The following is a 23,844-nucleotide window of genomic DNA, read 5'->3' as shown; positions in this document are numbered from 1 at the left end:
TCCACAGGCCCACTGTACAGCAGCGATTCAGAAACTATTTTGGTCATAGACCTGTTAAGAATCTGATGAAAGCTATAATCTCCCTCTCCACAAAAATAACAAGTACAAAATCGTGTATATAATTTTGACACGTTCATATCCTTTGACAGAGCAACTCCACTTCCAGGAATTCATCCTACAGATACAGAAGCACAAGGGCAAAGGCAGGTACATGGACATTTGTGGTGGCATTGTTTAAAATAGGAGACCCTCCAAAACAAACCTGAAGTCCACCAGTAGAGCACTGGTGAAATAAACCAGGGAATGGGGGGCAGGATGGGGTGAGGGGAGCGTAGACAGCACTGGCTTTGGGCTTAGCTTCCCCTTAAAAGATGCAAGGGACTTCCTGTGCCCCGCCCAACCTGGTGCCCCCAACTCAGCAAGGTCCCCAGAGAGGAAGAAATGCGAACAAGCACACAGGAGGAGGCTAAATAATGAATTGTAAGTGTGTGTTTTCTTTGGCCAGGGCAGTCTGGCCAAGCTCTGGGGGCTGCTGGGCAAACATTTTTCATATTTTAGTAGCTGGCCTATGCCCAAGGCAGTCAAAAGTTAAGCAAACTTTGAATGAGAGCTGCTCCCTGGCTCTCCACGGCCCCCCAAGAATTCTTAATGAGGTTCTAAGGCAGCAGCCTCCAGGCCTCCAGCAAACTGGTCGTGTTGCCTTAAATATCACTCACCCTTCACTACTTTTAATGAATGCAAATGATTCAGCAACAAAACACTTAGCCTGAAGTGAAATCCGTCTTGGTGCAGCCGGTTTCACCAGCTTGCTGACAACCCAGCTCAGGCAGGGCCCTACCGGACAGGCAGGCAGGCTGGCCTAGCAGAGCCACAGGTGCCCAGGCTAGCCCAGGCAGACCCCTGCACACCCAGGGCAGCAGCAGCAGAAGGCAGGAAGTACACAGCACAAGGGAAGATTCCCATCCCACCCACCACCCCAGCGACCAGGTGCAGACCTTCACATCTCCACCTCTTTATGACTGTGGCTCCAGGGCAGAGGAAAGTGTGAGCAGGAAAAACAAAAGGTATTTATTTGATCTAAGGAATGGGGCTTGGTCCCAGGCACCTCAAAGGCCTGTCGGGTCACCACCCACACCCACCTCCCCTTCACCTGAGGCCAGGTTCCCGAGGAACTCAGCAGGAGAACCCACAAAGCTCCCTTGGATCCGGGCCCCCTTTCACCAACTGCAAGGAAGTGACAAAAACAGAGAGTGTGTAAAAAACCCAATTTACACCCTGTTTTCAAAGTTCTCTTTTGGCAGTAAAAACGGAAAGCAATTTTTCAGGAGTCTGAGAGCAACTTTTAACTAATTTCTTTCCAACCTGAGGCTCAGGGGGATTTCTTGCCCTGTCAGCCTGATCAACACCTCGCCCTGGCGCTGACATAGTAGGACTGGCCCAGAATGGGCAGCTGTTAATTCAGCTGCCACTTTTTGAGAGGCCAGCCACTGGCGGGAGCCACAGAGGTCCATGTGCGCTCTCTCTAGGCTTTCTCTGTCGGGCATGCAAATATGGAATCAGGAGGCATTAGACCCAAACTAGGCAACTGGCTAAACTCAGGACTACTGAGGGCCCACACATATCTGTCCAGCTGCCTCAGACACAAAAAAAAGGGTTCCAAAGCATTTGTTGACTTGGTTTAAAAGAAACCATGGCCCCTTTCAACCCTCACAGGACAGAGAAGAGAAGATCATTCTGTCCAACAGAAAAGTTTCTCGTATTTTAGAAGGCCTCGGAAAATAAGTTGTATTGCATCAAAAATGCCCTTAGGTGTGTATCAGTCTTTCAGAAAAAGAGCACTGAAATTTTCATAAAACAATCAGAAAAAGCATTTCAATGCTGTTCTTCCTAATCATTTAAGGTATTCCATCTATTATACAATACCTTATTCTTCAAAACACTCTCACAGGAAGTCAACGGAAGCGGATAAGAGCATTCCTTAATTGAGAGGCTGGGTCTCCTAACCCCTGGGACTCTTAAGTTCTTGCCTTCCATTAATTGGCCCCTTTCCTTCCTGGGCCTCAGTGACAATGCAGAAAGAATGCTTTCCAAAACCCATATGTGGTAGAGTGCTTAAGCCTACTGAAGTGAACAGGTAGAAGACTTGAAACACACATCTACACAGCAATCTATTTTTAAAAATTTATTTTATTTATGTATTTAGAGACGGAATCTTGCTCTGTCATCCAGGCTGGGTTACAGTGGTGTGATTTCGGCTCACTGCAACCTCCGCCTCCTGGGTTCAAGCAATTCTCCTGTCTCAGCCTCCCAGGTAGCTAGAACTACAGGTGTCCACAACCACGCCTGGCTAATTTTGTATTTTCAGTAGAGACAGAGTTTCACCATGTTGGTCAGGCTGGTCTTGAACTCCTGACCTCAGGTGATCCACCCGCTTCAACCTCCCAAAGTGCTGGGATTACAGGCATCAGCCACCGTGGCCTGGCCAGCAACTTACTTTTAAAAACAATTTTGCTTTTGATATTCATACAAAAGGGACACATCTTCCTCTTTTCATCTACCATATAAACCCCATAAGCAATCCACCCTACCATCAAACGAACCAGAACTCAACCAAAAAAAGAATTCCTTGGCCTTCGGGAAGTTATACTGAAGGGGGAAAGGTGGTGAGGCAGCACTATGGCTGTTTCACATCGACTTCCTAGAACTAAATTGAAATAAAAGCCCTAACTTTCCAGGCCCAAGCGACAAAAGGAGCAGAGGCGACTCACGCTGACTTTTTCTGCCAGGCAGATGAGAAATTGGCTGTCCGCAACCAATTATACTGAGTCCAATCATGGCATGAGGGTCCAGTCTTCCTTTGCAGCTTTGTAACCTTGCTCCAGCCTCTGAATGGTTGCTGTCCGCAACTGATTGCCAGCCCAGTCATCCTTTGCATAGAAGCATAACTTTGTAAATTCACCTTAGCCTCTCATTGGTTGCAAAAAGCTTTTTGGTTATTTTTTGCAACAAATCAGATGTTTGCACAGGTACCTGACCTTTGCAAGAAGTGGCCAATGGGAAACTTCTAGGGGGTATTTGGGACCAAGAAGATTCTATATTCCAGTCCTTGAACCACTGCTTGGGTCTGCTCCCACACTGTGGAGTGTACTTTCATTTTCAATAAATTTCTGCTTTCATCCTTTTGTTGCTTTATTCTTTTTTTTTTTTTTTGGCGGGGGGATGGAGTCTCACTCTGTCTCCAGGCTAGAGTGCAGTGGTGCAATCTTGGCTCACTGCAACTTCCACCTCCTGGGTTCAAGCAATTCTCCTGCCCCAACTTCCTCAGTAGCTGGGACTACAGGCATGTACCACCACATCCAGATAATTTTTTTGTATTTTTAGTAGAGATGGGGTTTCTCCATGTTGGCCAGGCAGGCCTCAAACTCCCAACCTCAGGTGATCTGCCCTCCCCGGCCTCTCAAAGTGCTGGGTTTACAGGCATGAGCCACTGCACCCGGCAGTGTCATTCTTTCTTGGCTTTACTGGGCGTTTTGTCCAATTCTTTGTTCAAAACACCAAGAACCTAGACAGCTTGCAGTCACGACCCTCTACCAGTGACAATGGCATTCAGCAATGCTTGAGTAGCACAAAATAGAATGAATGGCACCAGCTGTCTTCACAAAGTTAGAATCAACCCCACACGAGTGTGCTGGTGGGGAAGAAAATGCGACAATCTCCCGTCCATCTCCTGCCTGCCTGACTCAGGTCTCCATCCTCTGAGCTCCTGACATTTACTGTGTGCCTCTCTTTGGTCTTCTCTGTACCTTTGTCGTGTTCATCACTCTCTTTAGATTCTGTCTTGATTCACCTACCAGCAATCCATTCCTGGCGTGAACCTCAGTGCCCCCCAGCTCAGCCTTTCAAAATGGAGACTGAATTAGCCAGGTGTGGTAGTAGGTACCTGTAATCCCAGCTACTCTGGAGACTGAGTCAGGAGAATTGCTTGAACCCAGGACGTGGAGTTTGCAGTGAGCCAAGATCGCACCATTGTACTCCAGCCCAGGCAACAAGAGCGAAATTCATCTCAAAAGAAAAAAAAAATGGAGACTCTGTCATCAGAGAGTCATTGTGTTCTTTCCATAATAGACAGACCAGATCTATTACAGTGGCTCACGCCTGTAATCCCAGCACTTTGGGAGGCCGAGTTGGGTGGATCATAGAGGTCAGGAGTTCAAGACCCGCCTGGCCAAGATGGTGAAACCCCGTGTCTACTAAAAATACAAAAATTAGCCAGGTGTGGTGGCACGCACCTGTAATCCCAGCTACTTGGGAGGCTGAGGCACAGAATTGCTTAAACCCAGGAGGTGGAGTTTGCGGTGAGCCAAGATGGTGCCACTATACTCCAGGCTGGGCAACAGAGCGAGACTCTGTCTCAAAAAAAAAAAATTATAAGGCCGGGCGCGGTGGCTCAAGCCTGTAATCCCAGCACTTTGGGAGGCCAAGGCGGGTGGATCACGAGGTCAAGAGATCGAGACCATCCTGGTCAACATGGTGAAACCCCGTCTCTACTAAAAATACAAAAACTAGCTGGGCGTGGTGGCGCATGCCTGTAATCCCAGCTACTTAGGAGGCGGAGGCAGGAGAATTGCCTGAGCCCAGGAGGCGGAGGTTGCGGTGAGCGGAGATCGCGCCATTGCACTCCAGCCTGGGTAACAAGAGCGAAACTCCGTCTCAAAAAAAAAAAAAAAATTATATAGATTGTTTGCCTTCTTAGGGATACCTATCTCCTCTTGTAAACATCTCTTGCCTTATGAAGACTTAAAGTCACCTCCCCCTGCTACCAACATGCACACATGCAATACTTAGCATGATGCTTTAGGCCAGGTGTCCCCAAACTACGGCCTGCGGGCCGCATGTGGCCCCCTGAGGCCATCTATCCAGCCCCCCGCCGCACTTCAGGAAGGGGCACCTCTTTCATTGGTGGTCAGTGAGAGGAGCACAGTATGTGGCGGCCCTCCAACGGTCTGAGGGACAGTGAACTGGCCCCCTGTGTAAAAAGTTTGAGGACACCTGCTTTATGCCTTAAGCATCAATTTACTATTTACATGCCACACTAAAAGGAAAACAGGTTTTACTGAAAGTTACTGGTAGATGGGAAGCAAAACCAGGCCTGTAAATTACAGTTATAACTATCACAGATAATCATCACAGTTATAACCACCATAGATAACCATCATAGTTGTAACCATCTTTTACTGAGCGTTCACAAGATCACACACTAAGTCCTTCACATGTACTGAATTTAGAAGATGCTCCACTCTTTATGTACACCAAGAGGAAAAAGTGGTAATACTGAAAAAAGTGGTTAAACTAAGACATAATGTTATATACAGTAGTCTCCCCTCATCCTGGGAGGATATGTTTTATAACCCCCAGTAGATGCCTGAAACCTCAGGTAGTAACAACCCCCAAATGTTATGTTTTTTGCCTATATATATATATATACCAACAATAAAGTTTAATTTATACATTAGGCACTTGACATCTGTAATCCCAGTGCTTTGGGAGGCTGAGTTAGTAGGAAGACTGCCAGAGTCTAGGAGTTCAAGAACAGCCTGGGCAACATAGCAAGACCTTATCTCCACAAAAAATGTAGCTGGGTGTGATGGCACACACCTGTAGTCCCAACTACTTAGGAGGCTGAGACGGGAGAATCACTTGAGCCTAGGAGGTCAAGGCTGCAGTAAGCGATGATCCCGCCACTGTGCTCTAGTCTGGGCAACAGTGCAAGGCCCTATCTCTAAAAAATTAATAAATTAAGCACAGTAAGAGAGCAACAGCAATAATAAAAATAGGACAATTATAACAATATGCCAGCACCACTACTCTTATGCTTTGGAGCCATTATTAAACTATTATTATTGTAAGAGTTACTTGAGACCAGGCACTGTGGCTCACATCTGTAATTCTAGCACTTTGGGAGGCTGAGACAGGCAGATCACAACGTCAGGAGTTCGAGTCCAGCCTGACCAACATGGTGAAACCCTGTCTCTACTAAAAACATAAAAATTGGGCCAGGCGCGGTGGCTCAAGCTTGTAATCCCAGCACTTTGGAAGGCCGAGGCGGGTGGATCACAAGGTCAAGAGATCGAGACCATCCTGGTCAACATGGTGAAACCCCGTCTCTACTAAAAATATAAAAAATTAGCTGGGCATGGTGGCACGTGCCTGTAATCCCAGCTACTCAGGAGGCTGAGGCAGGAGAATTGCCTGAACCCAGGAGGCGGAGGTTGTGGTGAACCGAGATCGCGCCATTGCATTCCAGCCTGGGTAACAAGAGCAAAACTCCGTCTCAAAAAAAAAAAAAAAAAAAAATTAGCCGGACCTGGTGGCATGCACCTGCAATCCCAGCTACTCAGGAAGCTGAGGCAGGAGAATTGTTTGAACCCATGAGGCAGAGGTTGCAGTGAGCTGAGATCACGCCACTATACTCCAACCTGGATGACAAAGCAATATTCCATTAAAAAAAAAAAAAAAAGAGTTACTTGAGGTCAGGCACGGTGGCTCATGCCTATAATCCCAGCACCCTGGGAGGTCGAGGCAGGTGGATGGATCACTTGAGGTCAGGAGATCAAAACCAGCCTGGACAAGATGGCGAAACCCCATCACTACTAAAAATACAAAAATCAGGTGGGCATGGTGTTGTGTGCCTGTAATCCCAGCTACTTTGGGAGGCTGAGGCAGGAGAATTGCTTGAACCCGGGAGGTGGAACTTGCAGTGAGGCGAGGTTGCGCCACTGTACTCCAGCCTGGGCGACAGAGCAGGATTCCACCTCAAAAAAATTTTTTTTAATTTAAAAAAGAGTTAATTGAACACAAGTACTCTGATACCCTGACATCCGATACACTGGACAAAGGGATGATTCATGTCCTGGGCAGGACCGAGTGGGGTACTGAGAAATCTTATCATGCTACTCTGAACGGCATAAAACTTAAAACTTTTAAGTTGTGGCCGGGCGCGGTGGCTCAAGCCTGTAATCCCAGCACTTTGGGAGGCCGAGGCGGGTGGATCACAAGGTCGAGAGATCGAGACCAACCTGGTCAACATGGTGAAACCCCGTCTCTACTAAAAATACAAAAAATTAGCTGGGCATGGTGGCGCGTGCCTATAATCCCAGCTACTCAGGAGGCTGAGGCAGGAGAATTGCCTGAACCCAGGAGGCGGAGGTTGCGGTGAGCCGAGATCGCGCCATTGCACTCCAGCCTGGGTAACAAGAGCGAAACTCCGTCTCAAAAAAAAAAAAAAAAAAAAAAAAAAAAAAACTTTTAAGTTGTTTATTTCTGTAATTTTCCATTTAATATTTGTGGACCATGGGTAGTTGAAACCACAGAAAGTGAAACCATGGTTAAGGGCTGACTACTGTAATTAATTGTAAGTTACATCCCAATTTCAAAGATGTGCAAATGTGAAAAAAAAAAATCTAACAGTTAATGAAATACAGTACCATCTCACTCAACTCTTGCAAGAACTCTAATGAGAATGGTATTATTATCCCTATCTTACAAAAGAGGAGATCTGCCGGATGCATTGGCTCACACCTGTAATCCTAGCACTTTGAGAAGCCGAGGCAGGCTGATCACCTGAGGTCAGGGGTTTAAGACCAGCCTGGCCAACATGGTGAAACCCCGTCCCTACTAAAAAAAAAAAAAAACACACACACAAATTAGCCAGGCATGGTAGTATAGGCCTGTAGTCCCAGCCAGTTGGGAGGCTGAGCCAGAAGGGTCTCTTGAACCCAGGAGACAGAGGTTGCAGTGAGCCGAGATGGAGTCCCTGCACTGCAGCTTGGGCAACAGATATCTCCAAAAAAAGAGGAAACCGAGGCTCAGAGAAACGAAGTAATCTAAGGTCGCTCAGCCAGTAAGTTGTGGAGCCAGAAGGCAGTTCCTGAACAGATTTCTGAATTTCCCTGGGAAGCAGGGAGCAAGGAGTGGGCAGTCAGACTTCAGACAGATCGTTCTTGGTGACGCTGACCCATCAGAGGCAAATAACCCTGACTTGGCTGATCCCTAAAATCAGGGTCTGTCTTCAAGTGCACCGTCACAGATCCTACTTCCAGAAACAACAACAAAAAGAAAACAGGTTTCCCTAGCTCCTTCCTTGCAAAACTGGCTGGAAGTGAGGGGCGAACCTCTCAGCCAACTTGTTATATATAAAGCACATTTAACGAGCCTTTCAAGTCCTGGGAGTAGAAGGAAGGGTTCAGTGGAAACCTGATCCTTTGGCAGACAAGCCCTGAGCATCAGACCCTGAGGATAAACACCATCCCAAACCCCTTTGTCTGCCAGAAGGAGATACTTCCTGGGGGGCAGGAGGCAGCACTGCTTTTTATGACAAAAGCCCACCTAACAACAACCCTCCACCGGAGACCTGGCTGGCGTCTTTGTACAACCCACCTAACCATAAACCCACTATCTTTTCCCAAACCTGCTGGGGTCCCTCTCTCCACAAATACCTGTGACCATCATAAACGCCCTTAAACAGCCCCAGTTTACTGCCCAGCCTGCCTGCTGCTAAATGAGGGCATTTGTTTCAAATTTGCAAATACCGACAGCGGTGGAAACCTAAGTCCACCCCTAAAATGAAATCTTCTGCATTCCTGCAGGCCTGAAGCACCAAGCTTCAAAAGCTGCAAGAGGCCCCGGCTGTTTACTCACTGGTGGGGCTATTGGGAAGGTATTTCTCTGCTCCCTGAGGAGGCTCCTTTGATCCAGGCCGAGTGGGAAGGGGCAGAGAGGGGTGCCACCCGCACCAAGGCTAGGCTGGTCCTGTGCCAAAGGGTCACCAGCGGCAGCTGTGGAGTGCCTAGAATAGGGAGTCTCTCGGAAAGGCCCAAGTAGAGACTCGCCTAAAATTGCTGTCTGGAGACAGAGCAGGCTGGCTTGGTGGCTTCCACAGGAGCTCTCAAGCCATGTTCCAAAGCCCTTCAGACAAAGGTAAAGAGGGTAAGGAAAGGCACAGTACACACGTCCACTGAGAGCACCCCAGCCTCTTACATAGGCAGAAATAAAAGGCAAGGTCCCCACCCTGTTCTCCCCAGTGCACCGGGCAGCTCAGGACACTCCACCAAAACAGGGTGCAGGTGTTTACTAAATAACAGCCTTTTGCTCTAAGAAGTTTTCCTAAAGGGGAGGGAGGATAAGAAGTGGCGGGGGCGGGGGGGAGACCTTCCTGCAGGTCTCCAGGGCTGTGCCAGGACTGAGCCTAGCCCCCTCCCCTCAGCGCTCCTTTGTAAGAGTCCTGGATCCCTGGGGTAAGGAGGAGCCCACATCACGGGCATAAAAGCTGCTGTGCAACTGGGCATTTTTTAAATTCATCAGCTTAACAACTGGTTTAATCTGCTAAAAGAACTAAACTGATAGAATGATTTGTTCTTTGTGCTGGAACTATAAGACATCAACAGCATTTCCTTTTTTCTCCCCCCACCCCCCGCCAAGGCTGTAAGACAATGTCTTCTTTGTGGTTTGCTTTGTTTTTCAGGTGGCTGGAAATGAAGTTTGGATCTCAAATGCCATCCCTAGCACTCTCTAAGGATCTGTTGGCCTGACGGAACCTTCTCCCTCTTCTTCTAGGTGGGAAACAGCCCAGCTTTGTGAACAGATGAGCTACAATGGAATCAGATCACCAGAGTTGTCCCTTTGCATCCTTCCATGATAGAACATAGGTTCCCACACTGGAGTCTGAAAACCTCAGAAGCTGAAAACAAACTCAGCAGAATCACCAAGAGCGATTAAAAGTTCAGCCAAAGAGAGACATACCTAGCACAAGAAAAGTGGCATCTCCCTAAATGTCAGGGTCATGATTCAACCTTTCCTGAACACTCCTGAGGGTTAAAAGACTTGACTCCAAAGTCAGAAATTAAAGGGAAACCTACATCATTAGGCCCCTATTATGGGTCAGAGCCTGGAATACTGAGCGTGGGCACATCTGTCTACACAAAAGTAGTTTGAGGTGGCAAACTCTATTAACCACTGTGGGGATGACTCTACTATGAGCGTGGGCACATCTGTCTACACAAAAGTAGTTTGAGGTGGCAAACTCTATTAACCACTGTGGGGATGACTCTACTACCACCTATGTGGTCTCCACCACAGCACAGCCCAGCGTACAACTCCCAGCAGGCAGCAATGGTCTGGAATGTACCTACAAGCCAGGGCCTGCAACTGCCTGTGACCTTCCAGCAGCACTAGGAGGAGGAGGCTAAGGATAGACTCAGGTTCACGAGAAAAGCTCAAGCCAGGCCAGGCATGGTGGCTCACGCCTGTAATCGAAGCACTTTGGAGGCCAAGGAGGGCGGATCACCTGCAGTCAGGAGTTCAAGACCAGCCTGACCAACATGGTGAAACCCCGTCTTTTAAAAAAGAAAAAAAGAGGCCGGGCGCGGTAGCTCAAGCCTGTAATCCCAGCACTTTGGGAGGCCGAGGCGGGTGGATCATGAGGTCGAGAGATCGAGACCATCCTGGTCAACATAGTGAAACCCCGTCTCTACTAAAAATACAAAAAACTAGCTGGGCATGGTGGCGCGTGCCTGTAATCCCAGCTACTTAGGAGGCTGAGGCAGGAGAATTGCCTGAGCCCAGGAGGCGGAGGTTGCAGTGAGCAGAGATCGCGCCATTGCACTCCAGCCTGGGTAACAAGAGCGAAACTCCGTCTCAAAAAAAAAAAAAGAAAGAAAGAAAGAAAGAAAGAAAGAAAAATAATAATAATAATAACAAAATAAAAAAGAGCTCAAGGCATCGGGATTCAGGCACAATGTTCTAGCATTTTAGATTACACATAGTTTCACCATACTCTTTTTATTTGTTTTTTTGAGATGGGAGTCTCACTCTGTCACCCAGGCTGAAATGCAGTAGCTTGATCTTGGCTCATTGCAACCTCCGCCTCCCAAGTTCAAGTGATTCTCTTGCCTCAGCCTCCTGAGTAGCTGTGATTACAGGCGTGCACCACCACAACTGGCTAATTTTGTGTCTTTAGTGGAGATGGGGTTTCACCATGTTTGCCAAGCTGGTCTCAAACTCCTGACCTCATGTGATCCGTCTACCTCGGCCTCCCAAAGTGCTGGGATTATAGGCATGAGCTACTGTGCCTGGCCCACCATAACTCTTAAAAACTTTTAAGATGTGTATAAACTTCTGAATGGGCCATTGAAAATGTTAACCCTGCTGTACTGTAACAAAGAAGTAGGGGTGAGGGGAGGAGAACTGGCAATCTAGGATGCAGAAGCCCAAAAGATCTCTCCAAGTATAGGTTATCTGCTCTTTACATTGAAAGAGCAAAGGTAGCCGGGCGCGGTGGCTCAAGCCTGTAATCCCAGCACATTGGGAGGCCGAGGCGGGTGGATCACGAGGTCAAGAGATCGAGACCATCCAGGTCAACATGGTGAAACTCCGTCTCTACTAAAATACAAAAAATTAGCTGGGCATGGTGGTGCGTGCCTGTAATCCCAGCTACTCAGGAGGCTGAGGCAGGAGAATTGCCTGAACCCAGGAGGCGGAGGTTGCGGTGAGCCGAGATCGCTCCATTGCACTTCAGCCTGGGTAACAAGAGCGAAACTCCGTCTCAAAAAAAAAAAAAAAAGAAAGAGCAAAGGTTACTACTACTCCCCACTGACTCCTAAACCTACCCAGAGAGTTGTCTCTTCTGCAAAATCTACTCCCCAACACTTACACTCCTCCGAGGTACGTTGTGTGCAACATTTCACAGCACAGTAACACCTGGACATACAAGAACTCTAACTGGAAGGCACAAGAGGGACTGTCACTCTGGTCTCAGCTCTCTATCTTTGTTTTTTGGGACAGAGTCTCAGTCACCCAGGCTAGAGTACAGTGGCGCAATTTTGGCTCACTGTAACCTCGACCTCCCGGGTTCAAGTGATCCTCCCACTTCAGCCTCCCAAGTAGCTAGGATCACAGGCACGTGCCATCACTGTTGGCTAATTTTTCTTCTATTTTCTTTTCCATAGAGATGGGGTCTCGCTATGCTGCCCAGGCTGGTCTCAAACTCCTGGGCTCAAGCAATCCTGCCTTGGCCAAAGGGCTAGGATTACAGGCATGAACCACCACACCGACTTCAGCTCTACTCCTCACCAACTCTGTAGTACTGGCTGGATCATACTTTTGTGCCTCAGTTTCTTTCCCTGTCAAATACTCTCCCTCCTAAAACATAGCACCCTTTGCACCCAGAGAATTATGCCCTAATACCCATATCACCAGTTGATCAAGTCTAAACACATCTGTGCCCACGCACTAGAGACTCCAGAATAAAATGCAGCCCTTAGATTAAAGGGCTCTCCATAAACCCGGGGTAAGGAGAGCCTGTAACGTGTGGCAGAAACAGGACTGGAGGTGCCACACTGTGTGAGCCTCAGCCAGGGTCCTCCATGGTCTTCTGTTCTGAAGTTGAAGCCCAGAGAGGTCAAGACTCGCTCATGGTCACACGAGCAATTTCAGGCAGATGTGGAAGGAGAGTCCATGTCTTCCATCAGTGAGCCTAGTGTTCCTCCTGGCGCCTCCTCACACTCAAGAGATATGGACATCACCAGGACACCCAGCACTGGAGCTCAGCAAGACCCAAGACCTACCTTTGGGACTGAGGTCCTACCACTTCTCTTGCAGGAAGGAATTCCTCTAAATCAGGAATGCCCACACGCTTTACCTGGTGACCCTACTGTCCCAGGGAGAGAGGACACAGAAGACAGGAAAACCAAAAGCTCCTTAATAAAATGTGAAATAAACTCTGTGGCCTGCTCTTCCCAAGGACTCAGCCAGCCTTCCATACCAATTATCAGGTAAGGCTAGGAGCCTGTATCTGCAAGACAGCACAATCTTCTCACAGGAAAAGGAGCCCAGAAACAGGCCAAGACCTCGGCAGCCACAGATAAAGAATGTGGAGTGGGTATAGCAAAGGGGCCCCAGCCTCACAGGCTTCTCCTATTGTATGTTACAGGCAGGACTGCCCCATCCCACCACCATAGGAGGCAGAACAGTAGTGAAAAGGGCTCCCTTGAAACATAACATTAGAACACAGGCATTAAAATCATCTTGGCCCATTGGCTGGGAAACAAAGAGCCACTACTTGCAAGGCCTTCAGGCCAATGGAACAGCCACATACAGCTGCACAGGTTGTGCACTGCTCAAGATGTCTGACCAAAGTGTCAACACTGAAATACTGCCTGAGGCCTGGAGCAGGGTTGTATCTACCTGGAGGAAGGGGTACTTCTTTCTTTCTTTCTTTTTTTAAGATATAGTCTTGCTCAGTTGCCCAGGCTGAAATGCAGTGGTACAATCACATCACAGTTCACCTACTGTAGCTCTGACCTCCCAGGCTCAAGCAACCCTCTCGCCTCAGCCTCTGAGTAGCTGAGACTACAGGCATGTACCACCATGCCCAGTTAGTTTTTTTGTATTTTTTGTAGAGACAGGGTTTCGTCTTGTTGCCTAGGCTGGTCTCGAACTCCTGAACTCAAGTGATCCACTTGCCTCTGCCTCCCAAAGGGCTGGGATTACAGGTGTGAGCCACTGCACCCACCACCACTGGGAGTACTTACTTGTAATGTGCACAAAGGTACCGTACGAGCTAGCTGCTGGGACACCTCAGCAGTTCCAAAAGCAGACAAGTATTCTCCTCATTGCCCCCCCCCCCCCGAAAGGAAGAGACAAAAAAAAAGCCAAAGTATCTCCTGGAGGGGAGGTCGGGCATGCTGCTACCCACACCAGCCCCCATAATCACCCCCAGGGAAAGCCCACTGTCCCTGGACACACAGAAACTCAGGAACCTCCCCACAGCATAGATAGAAGTTCCCACAAATTACACAGGGTCGCAGACTGGAGAAACCCCCACAGCCATCCAGTGAAGACAGAACCCCCTCCCTTGGATATCATAAAAGTCTGCCCAGGCTGCAAGAAGCATCGTTCACTAGCCACTCCCTGAGAGCCCCAGCATGCCGGGAGAGGTGGTGGCCCTGAACCAGCACCGACCCACCCCTTGGGAGAGTCTGCTGGAGAATTCCCACCAGGAAAATGTGGCTGTGTGTGGCTCCCACATTTCTGGGCTGCTGTCGGAATACTGAGACCTATTTAGAAAACCTGTGCTTTTGAAGGAGGAAACCATATCTTTTTTTTTTTTTTTTTTTTTTTTGAGACAGTTTCGTTCTTGTTGCCCAGGCTGGAGTGCAACGGTGCAATCTCAGCTCACTGCAATCTTCACCTCCCGGGTTCAAGTGATTCTCCTGCCTCAGTCTCCCAAGTAGCTGGATTACAGGGATATACCACAATACCCAGCTAACTTTATATTTCTAGTAGAGATGGGGTTTCTCTACGTTGGTGAGGCTGTAATCCCAGCACTTTGGGAGCCCAAGGCGGGCAGATCACAAGGTCAGGAGTTCAAGACCAGCCTGACCAATATGGTGAAATCCTGTTTCTACTAAAAATACAAATTAGCTGGGCATGGTGGTGTGCGCCTATAGTTCCAGTTACTCGAGAGGCTGAGGCAGGAGAATCCCTTGAACCTGGGAGGCAGAGGTTGCAGTGAGCCAAGATCATGCCACTGCACTCCAGCCTGGGTAACAGAGCGAGACTCCATCATGAAGAAAAGGAAAGAAAGAAAAGAAAAAAGAACAAAAGGAAGGAAGGAAAGAGAAAAGGGAAGGGAAGAAAACGGAAGGAAAGGGAGGAAGGAAGGAAGAAAGAAAGAGAGAGAGAAAGAGAGGCCGGGCGCAGTGGTTCACACCTGTAATCCCAGCACTTTGGGAGGCCGAGGCGGGTGGATCACCCGAGGCCAGGAGGTTGAGACCAATCTGACCAACATGGTGAAACCCTGTCTTTAATATATATATATATATACATACATATACACACACACACACACACACATATATACATACACACACACACACACACAGACACACACACACACACATATATACATATAAAAGAAAGAAAGAGAGAAAGAGCGAAAGAAAGAGAGGGAGAAAGAAAGAAAGGAGAGAGAGAGAGAGACAGAGACAGAGAAAGGCAGGCAGGCAGGCCCCTGAAAGGGAAACAGCTGGCCAGGATGGTCTCTAGGAAGAGCCATCAGGGCTAGCCAGAGGGGCTGCTTCCCAGGGTTCACCCATTTCCAGAGCTGAAGAGCATTCACTGTATCACAACTTCACAGGGCCAGCAAGGCAGGGAACAGCATCACTTGCATTGTGCTGATTAGGAAACTGAGGCTTGGAAAGGTTAACTTAACAAGCTCAGGGTCATGTGGGTATGCAGCAATTGAGCCAGGACCAGAATACAGAAAAACTGGTGTCATGGGTCTATAGATGTCCCTTCTCTTACTTGGTGACTCATGGCTGCTGTGTTTTCCAAATCCTGGTCTAATGACTTCACCTCACTCTGAAGCAGTCACCACTGACTATATCTATTCAGCAATCTCAGGTCCTCTCTCCTCTCTGAAGCCCTCCCACCTCTCATTTGCTCCTACATCTCAGACTTACCGTCCCACACATTCTGGAATGTTCTATTCTACTTAGCCCTTTACCAAAGGGTGTCTTTCATACTTCATCTGATTCACATTTCTCCATCTTGTCTTCTTCCTGCCTCCTGCTCCTCCTCAGACAGCTTCACCCAAGAAGACACTCAAGCACTTTGAATGAACTCCCTCCTAAGCCCCCTACTATAAATACTACCCTATTTCTCAACATCACGATACCTCCATTTCAGACTGACAAATTCTCCTATGGCTACCCAGTGGTTTTCAAACTGAAGTGTAGGTAAGAATCTCCACGAAGCTCTTTATACATGCAGTTTCCAGGCTGGGTGTAGTGGCTGATGCCTATAATCCTAGCACTTTGGGAGGACAAGGTTGGCAGATCACGAGGTCAGGAGATAGAGACCATCCTGGCAACATGGTGAAACCCTGCCTCTACTGAAAATACAAAAATTAGCCAGGTGTGGTGGCACATACCTATAGTCCCAGCTACTCAGGAGGCTGAGGCAAGAGAATTGCTTGAACCCAGGAAGCAGAGGTTGTAGTGGGCCGAAATCGTGCCACTGCACTCCAGCCTGGTGACAGAGCTAGACTCCATCTCAAAAATAAAATAAAATAAAATAAAAAATAATTCTGATGGTCAGGTCTGCAGTAAGGCCCAGGAAACTAAATGGTGACCTGCCCTCTCACTATACTCTCCACTCTACATTTTTGAGAAACACATTATCTACACCTTCCTAATACGTGACTTACAATCCCTACCCCACGACTCGGGATCCTGTTTTCAGAAGTTACCTACACACATAAATCTGTGAGTGCATATCCTGCTTACCAAGGCTTACACTTCTAACAGGGCCTTGAGATCTGCAGGACACCTGGTGGATGACTTTCTAGTCACCTGAGCATTCGCTCAACACATACCCCAGCTAATGCACACAGCAGATGAGAGATCAGCAATGTAAAACCAAGCAGCCAGAGGGGAAAGGCGCCTGTGTGTGTCAGCCCTTTGAACCACGCTTCCTCCCTGCCCCGCTGCTGTTTGGGTAACATTACTGGGAGGGAAATGGCCTAAATGCAAAGAAAAGGGGATGGAAAAAGTGACATACTACAGAGGGCTTCCTCAAACCGCTGATTAGCCGTGGCTCTAGCGCCAGCTCCACCAAAGAGCCAGGGGGCTCAGCAGTGAACTCAGAGAATTCCAGCATAGGACTCTAACCAGCTACAATGGCAGAACTTTCACACCCCCAGGAAAAGGGTCAGGCAGATGAGGACCAGAGCAGGAATCGAGGAGAGAGGTAGGCAGCAACTCCAGGACAAGATGAGGGCCAGTGCCAGCCACTGTGGCCCCTAGCCTGTAACCCCACCACGTGGCTCTGGCCAGGGGTAGTGCCCGGGTACAGCAGCAGAGTGGCATGCCACTGAGGTTAGAGAGAGCAGAAAGAGGTTGAGGGATGGAGGCCAAGGACACCCAACCCTGTTTAATGACCTTTCTTCCATCAGGAAAACACCAAAGACTGAATCCTTGGCCCCAAACTGCTCTTGGCTCCCATATTAGAGTCTGAACGAGCCAACCCCTGTCCCAGACGAGTCTCACAGAAGCTGCATTGGCTGAAACGCAAACTCACACAAATCCCCTCACTCTGAATGTGAAATGCTCCAAAGACTAACAACACTACAACTGTCAAAGCCCAGCAGAGAAATGCCTCCCTTTATGAAACAAATGTATTCCTGAAAAGTTGTCTGCCAACCAAATTTCCGCCTATCAAATCCAGTTTCTCCACTGGCTTTGGCTATAAAATCAGACGTATTCTCCTCTAGGAAAAGCTGAGGTTCCGAGAGACTGTCTACAGTCACACATTTAATGGGGACATTTCTTGACAAAAATCTAATTCAAGTTAAACCCAAAGGAGGTAATTTTTAAGTGTTCACATCATCCCAAGGAGTGTTCACATGAACTAAGTCATTTAAAGCAAATCTTCAAATACTGTGCAAGATCTCAGCTCCCAATGTATACTGCTGCAACAGGAAAGCTCTGTGCCTTGAGTTTCTGTATAAAGAAGGATGGCTAGGCCAGGACTTCTGGAACTCTGGGGTACAGGGTCACCTGGGATCTTGTTAAAATCAGACTGTGGGCCGGGCGCGGTGGCTCAAGCCTGTAATCCCAGCACTTTGGGAGGCCGAGGCGGGTGGATCACGAGGTCAAGAGATCGAGACCATCCTGGTCAACATGGTGAAACCCCGTCTCTACTAAAAATACAGAAAATTAGCTGGGCATGGTGGCACGTGCCTGTAATCCCAGCTACTCAGGAGGCTGAGGCAGGAGAATTGCCTGAACCCAGGAGGCGGAGGTTGCAGTGAGCTGAGATCACGCCATTGCACTCCAGCCTGGGTAACAAGAGTGAAACTCCGTCTCAAAAAAAAAAAAAAAAAAAAAAATCAGACTGTGATTCTGATTCATGCTCTCAGGAACACTGACGCCATGTGGTCCCGGGTCTTACTTCGAGTAGCACAGTTACAGAGACTCTAGGCCCCTACACAGTTCTCTGAGAAAGGAACTTTAGCCCCAGTTTTTAAGCTGCAGTCAGCTTCATATGTAGCACTGCTTGCCCATGCACAGAAGTTGGAGAAAACCAGAAGCCCCACCACATCAAAACTCAGGAAAGCCACCACCAAAGCCAGCCAGCCCAGGATCAGGGAAGGAAGCTCTGATCCCTGGATTTGGTCACGGTAGAGCAGGCACAAGGAGGAACAGGCAACCCCAACCCAAAGAAGCTGGAGAAGGTGCAAAAGACTCCCAATGCCTAGAATGCACAGGGGATATTTAACTCCACCCTTGATCATTCTGCCCTGCACTCAAATGGTTCATTCACTTTTTAAATAAACCTACATAAGGATTTGTTATATGGGCTGGGTGTGGTGGCTCATGCCTGTAACCCCAGGACTTTGGGGAGCCGAGGTGGGCAGATCACCTGAGGTTAGGAGTTCAAGACTAGCCTGACCCATGGTAAAATCCTGTCTCAACTAAAAATACAAAAATTAGCTGGGTACGGCAGTGAACATCTATAATCCCAGCTACTTGGGAGGCTGAGGTAGGCGAATCACTTGAACCTGGGAGGCAGAGGTTGCAGTGAGCCGAGATCACACCAATACACTCCAGCCTGGGAGACACAGCAAGACTCCATCTCAAAACAAACAAACAAAAAACACCTGTATAAGAAGCCATTATAAATAAGTACTGTTCTAAACTCTACAGGGAAACCCTTCAGTAAATTAAAACCCAACAGAGGCAAAAACCTGGAAGGTGCTACAAGAATGATAGTCCAGACGTTCTACAGGTGTCTACCCTTTGATAGGAGAGAAAGGACAGCTTCAGGGAAGAACAGGCGGTGGGGGTGGGCATCAGAGAGACAGGAGAAGGCAATGTACACCCAGGGACTGACCTGAAGGAAAGGAAGAACGGAGAAAGCCAGGTATGTGTTAGGAGATGGCAATTAGTCCAGTTGGACTGGAATGGAGGGTTCCAGTAGGTGAAAAATGTCTGTTGTTGGGAATGAACGTAAAGCTGAAGGTATCTTTGAAGCACACCACAGAGGGAAGACCAAGAAAGCAGTTTTTTATATACATAAATATATATATATATACACTTTTTTTTTTTTAGTTGGAGTCTAGCTCTGTCACCCAGGCTGGAGTGCAGTGGCATGATCTCAGCTCACTGCAACCTCTGCCTTCCGGGTTCAAGCAACTCTCCTGCCTCAGCCTCCCGAGTAGCTTGGATTACAGGCTCGCACCCCCATGCCCGGCTAACCTTTGTCTTTTTAGTAGAGATGGGGTTTCTACTCCTGACCTCAGGTGATCCACTTACCTTGGTCTCCCAAAGTGCCGGGATTACAGGCGTGAGCCACTGTACCCAGCCTACTTCATCATATTTAATCCTCAGCACAACTCCAGGGAGCCCCTTTACAGAAGAGGCTGAGAGGCTAAGAGGTTTGTCCAGGGCCACGGGGCCTGCCAATGAGTCTGAGTTGCTGCTGTGCCAGATACACGCCTTATCCCTGAACCCCACATCCCTTGATAGAGGATCAAAAGTATTTGGGGAATATAAAAATAAAAAACAGTACAACAATAAAAAAAAGAACACAAATTAAAGAAGAATGCAACAGTTATTTATATAGTATATCCACTGTAATAGGTATTACAAGTAATTTACAGATTTTTTTTTTTTTTTTTTTTGAGACAGTCTTACTCTATCATGCAGATTGAAGTGCAGTGGCACAATCATGGCTCACTATAGCCTCCACCTGCTGGGCTCAAGCGATATCCCACCTCAGTCTCCCCAGCAGCTGGGACCACAGGCACGTGCCACCAGGCCTGGCTAATATTTTTTCCTTTGTAGAGGTAGAGGTCTCATTATGTTTCCAGAACTGGTCTTGAGCTCCTGGGCTCAAGCAATCCTCCTCCCTCGGACTCCCAAAGTGCTGGGATTACAGGTGTAAGCCTGGCCCTTAGAGATGATATAAAGTATATGGGAGAAGCTGGGAATAATGGTTCATGCCTGTAATGTCAGCACTTTAGGATGCTGAGGCAGAAAGATTGCTTGAGCCCAGGAATTTGAGGCTGCAGTGAGCCAGCACTGTGCCACTGCACTCTAACCTGGGTAAAAGTATGTGGAGAATTTGCATGTACGTCATATGTAAATACAACACCACTGTATATAAGACACTTGAGCACCCTCTGATTTAGTTATTCTCAGGGAGTCCTATTCCAATTCCCGGCAGATGCCGAGGAAGGACCGTACTTCATCTCCATTGCTTGCACTCTGTCCACCACTCAATGCTGCTCTGAACACCAGGAGTCTGAGTATATCATTTGACAAGTGACGTGAAGAGCACCCTCGCCCTGCCACCATACTTCCCAACAGCTGAGAAAAGCCATCACTAATAAAAGCAACTCCTAGGCCTCAATTACAGGCTGCAGAGCCTTAGGAATCTGCAGACAGCCTATCCTAGAACATGACGACTTAATGTCCCTAAAGAAACAAGAGCCTGGAGGAAATATACCAGGGAGGTGATGGAAATTGGGGATGAGGAAGTGACCACAACTGGCTGTACAAGAGGCTGGGGTTAAAAATCCCAAGTTTCAAACACCAAGCCTCCTCCCCCTCCTCCTCCACCATATTTATTACAACACCATCTCAGTGTGGAAAGTAACTCAGCCATTTATGGCATAATTACCCAGACTTTAAAATGGTCTAATCCACAAGTCTAGCCAGCCTAGCTTCCTTACTCCAGCCTTATTAACAGTGGCATCTCACTACAACTCCAGTTAATTACACAGTCAAACAATGAGATGGAAAAATCTACTGTGATCTATTAAAAAATCGTTGCCCCCTGAAGTCATGTGTCTGGGGGTGGGTTGAGTCCCAGGATTTCACTAGAAGACAGCAGGCGCCTCGGCCTCCGCTGAAATTGTTTACAGCGCATGGACAGGTTCCACCACAAGGCACATTTGGTGGAACTGATTTAAGGCTCTCATTAAAATGTTCCTTTGTTGAGCACAAGACATACCCCCACCCCTGAGGAGACTACAGGCCTCCTGTCCCAAGCCCTCAGCCTGCCCAACTTCCCCCAGCAGGATCCCCCCGCAACACACACACACTAAACAGCAGTCACCAGATTAAGTCAATTAACATCCGAGTCATCTTCTCATGGAAAGAATTTAGGAATGTAGCATTCGTTGAGCAAGAGCCCCATCTTCACCAGAATCTCCCCCGGACTCCAGAGCTCTGAACAGCAGCAGTGAATGCAGTCTCATTGGGCAGACTCACACACCAAAACCCAACCAGGAGAGCCAGGAGGCCTGTGAGCTCCGGCTGCTGGCCCAGATGGCTGGGCCCCCATCCTGGCTGTACAAAAAACTTCCATACTTCCTCTGGGAGCAGATGTGGATTCTGCCATGAGCAATAACCACCACACACATCACAAGAAACACGGGCAACTCCAGAAACACCACCTCCAAATCCCTGGAGCTTGCTCTTTTTCCTGGGTTACATTTACCTCTCCTTTTACAACTGGGGGCAGGGGAGATGTTGATTCCACCAGCACCAAAACCAGCCTCCACAGCTGGCAGGCCAGAAAGATGTCAGAAAGGCAATTCTCTATTCATGCCGCCTTCAAAGGAGAGGGAAGGTGATCACTAAGGACAGGTCTCCCGGACAGAGCTCCCCAAGAAGAAGCTGCTTCGAGGACCACCGAAGAGTTTGTGTTTTGGAGGGTGGGGGGCTTTATTTCCAGTCCGGGCTGTTTGGGATGTGAGGGTGGCTTGGTGCTTTCCTGTAAGGCACTTCAACACCTCAGTGATGACTCTTAGGTGTGACCAAGCCAGGAAATAAAAGCTGCGGGGGTTGGGGGAGCCGTGCTGTCTGCCCTAGTGATGAGGGCCACACCCTCATTAAAATGCTAGGCACCCCCCCCCCCCCCCCCCCCGCAACCGCCCCGCCACCACCATCCAAGAAAAGCCAGAATGAGCTCTTTTGGCCTTTCTGCTCTTAGAAAGATTTCATTCCCTCTGTGAGGACAGCCAGGATGGAAATCCAGGAAGGAACAGACCAAACCCCGTCCGCACCTTTGCAGGCAGGCCGTGCCCGATTTTGGCAGCGGCCTTCACACATTAGTCACCGCAACAGCCTGGGACCCTCTGCTCCCCGGATTCGACCCTGGCACGGAGTGGGCGCAGGGTTCCAGCCCAGTAGCTAGAGGCCATGGGGCAGCCCCTAATTCTTCCCTTCTTCCGCCCTCACCCGCTGGGCCATCTGGGGTCCCAGCTTTGCCCAGGAACTTGGAGGAGGGAAGCCAGGAGCGTCGGGTCGGCGTAGGTAACAAAGCTCCGGGCTTTGCGCGCCGCAGGTCTGTCCGGCATCGGGCCCCAAGCCGGCCACTCTCACCTGGGCTGAGCCTGCTGGGGGGGCTCCCTTTTCCCCATCACACCCCCCATGGTGGTTGCGGGTGGTCTTTTCTCCCCCGACAAGAAACTCTCCATTTGGGCCTGAGAGCCGGCAACTCCCGGTAGTTCTCGAGCAAACTCGGCTCAAACAGGAAAACTCCGTGAAGCTGGAAACGCGTCCCCACAGCGCGGGTGAGAAGGACCCTGACCGAGTCCGCGGAGGCTTCGCCAGCCTCCCGGCCCCTGGGCTCTTTGAGCCTTTCCGCCGCGAGCCTGCACCCCCAGCGAGCCTCTCCGCCACTCCAGGGCCGCTCCAGCCGCCCAAACCCATCTCCCCGGGTGCCGCCTTTTGCCCACGGGACTCCCGCGCTTCCCAAGCTCCGTGCCCCCAGCTCTCGGGGACTCACCGCCCAGCAGCTGCAGCAGCAGGACGCTGAGCAGAGGCAACCGCCGGGATCCGGCCGGGGATCCCCGCGCAGCTCCCATCGCGGCGGGCTCGGGAAAAGGAGCTGAGGGCGCACGGCAGGCGCCCAGACTGCGCTCCGCGGCGAGCACAGGAGGCGGAGCGCACCCGAGCGCGGGCGCCGCAGCAGCCGCCGCCGCAGCCCAGCCGGAGCCCGACCCCGAGACGTCCCGAGCCGGAGTCGCGCGCGCCCGGTACCTCCGAGACCTTGCGCGCCGCCGCCGCCGCCAAACCCCGCCCCACGACGCCCCCTCCCCTCCAGCCCCCGCACGGCGCCCCACCCCCTCGACGCCCCCTCCTCGCCGAGGCGGGGAGGAGCTCAGTCGGGGGAGGGGTCTGGAGAGGGATGGAGAACAGAGAGACCAAGGCTCGGGAGAGCGCAGGGGACCTGAGCGAGTCAGGGGAGTTTGCTGTGCCCACCACCGACTCTCCAGGGACCCAGGAGAACCCAAGTGACTTGTGCGATTCCGTAGATCCTGGGGGGAATGGTCCATTCTGGGCTTACCAGGAGGCTCTGGCCAATAGTTCCCCCAGGTTGGGGCAGTGAAGAGGTGGGCCCCGCCCACTCTTCAGTAACCAAAAATTTTATGGGAGACCCAAAAACAGCAGGGTGTCTTTAATGTCCCCAAGCAGGGTAACCTGAAGATGCTTTGTACCCAAAGAGGGGCTGAAGGGTGCATGATTGGGGTCTGGTTCGGCTCCAATCTGAGCCCAAAGGCAGAAAGAAACGCTGGGCTCTGAAAGCCAGGCTGAAGTCTGCTAAACTGACAAATTCATCCCAAGTCCATCTCCAGGCAGTCTGGGTTGTGTCAGGGTATGGCCAAGTCTCCAGCTGTGGGGAGGCCCAGCACAACCCTTGTTCCAGGCACCCCCCACCCCCAGTGCCACCACCCCCACATTCTTTCTTTGTTGTGAAAGCAGCAAGGGGTGT

General features: G+C 49.6%; 1 protein-coding gene across 1 annotated transcript in view; it reads right to left on the bottom strand.

Annotated features, from left to right (window-relative positions):
* Positions 1-23,134, bottom strand: part of PTK7 (protein tyrosine kinase 7 (inactive)) — an 85,145-nt gene extending 62,011 nt beyond the window's left edge. The window contains exon 1 of the mRNA XM_003923023.4: positions 22,858-23,134. Coding sequence (XP_003923072.3) covers positions 22,858-22,936 — 79 coding nt within the window. The 5' untranslated portion in view covers positions 22,937-23,134. The remainder of the gene's footprint in view (positions 1-22,857) is intronic.
* Between the last annotated feature and the right edge of the window lie 710 nt (positions 23,135-23,844).

Source organism: Saimiri boliviensis, chromosome 4 (genome assembly GCF_048565385.1).
Source record: "Saimiri boliviensis isolate mSaiBol1 chromosome 4, mSaiBol1.pri, whole genome shotgun sequence".
NCBI classification, from domain to species: Eukaryota; Metazoa; Chordata; class Mammalia; order Primates; family Cebidae; genus Saimiri; species Saimiri boliviensis.
Note: the sequence above shows the minus strand (reverse complement) of the source record. Positions and strands in the feature narration are given on the sequence as shown.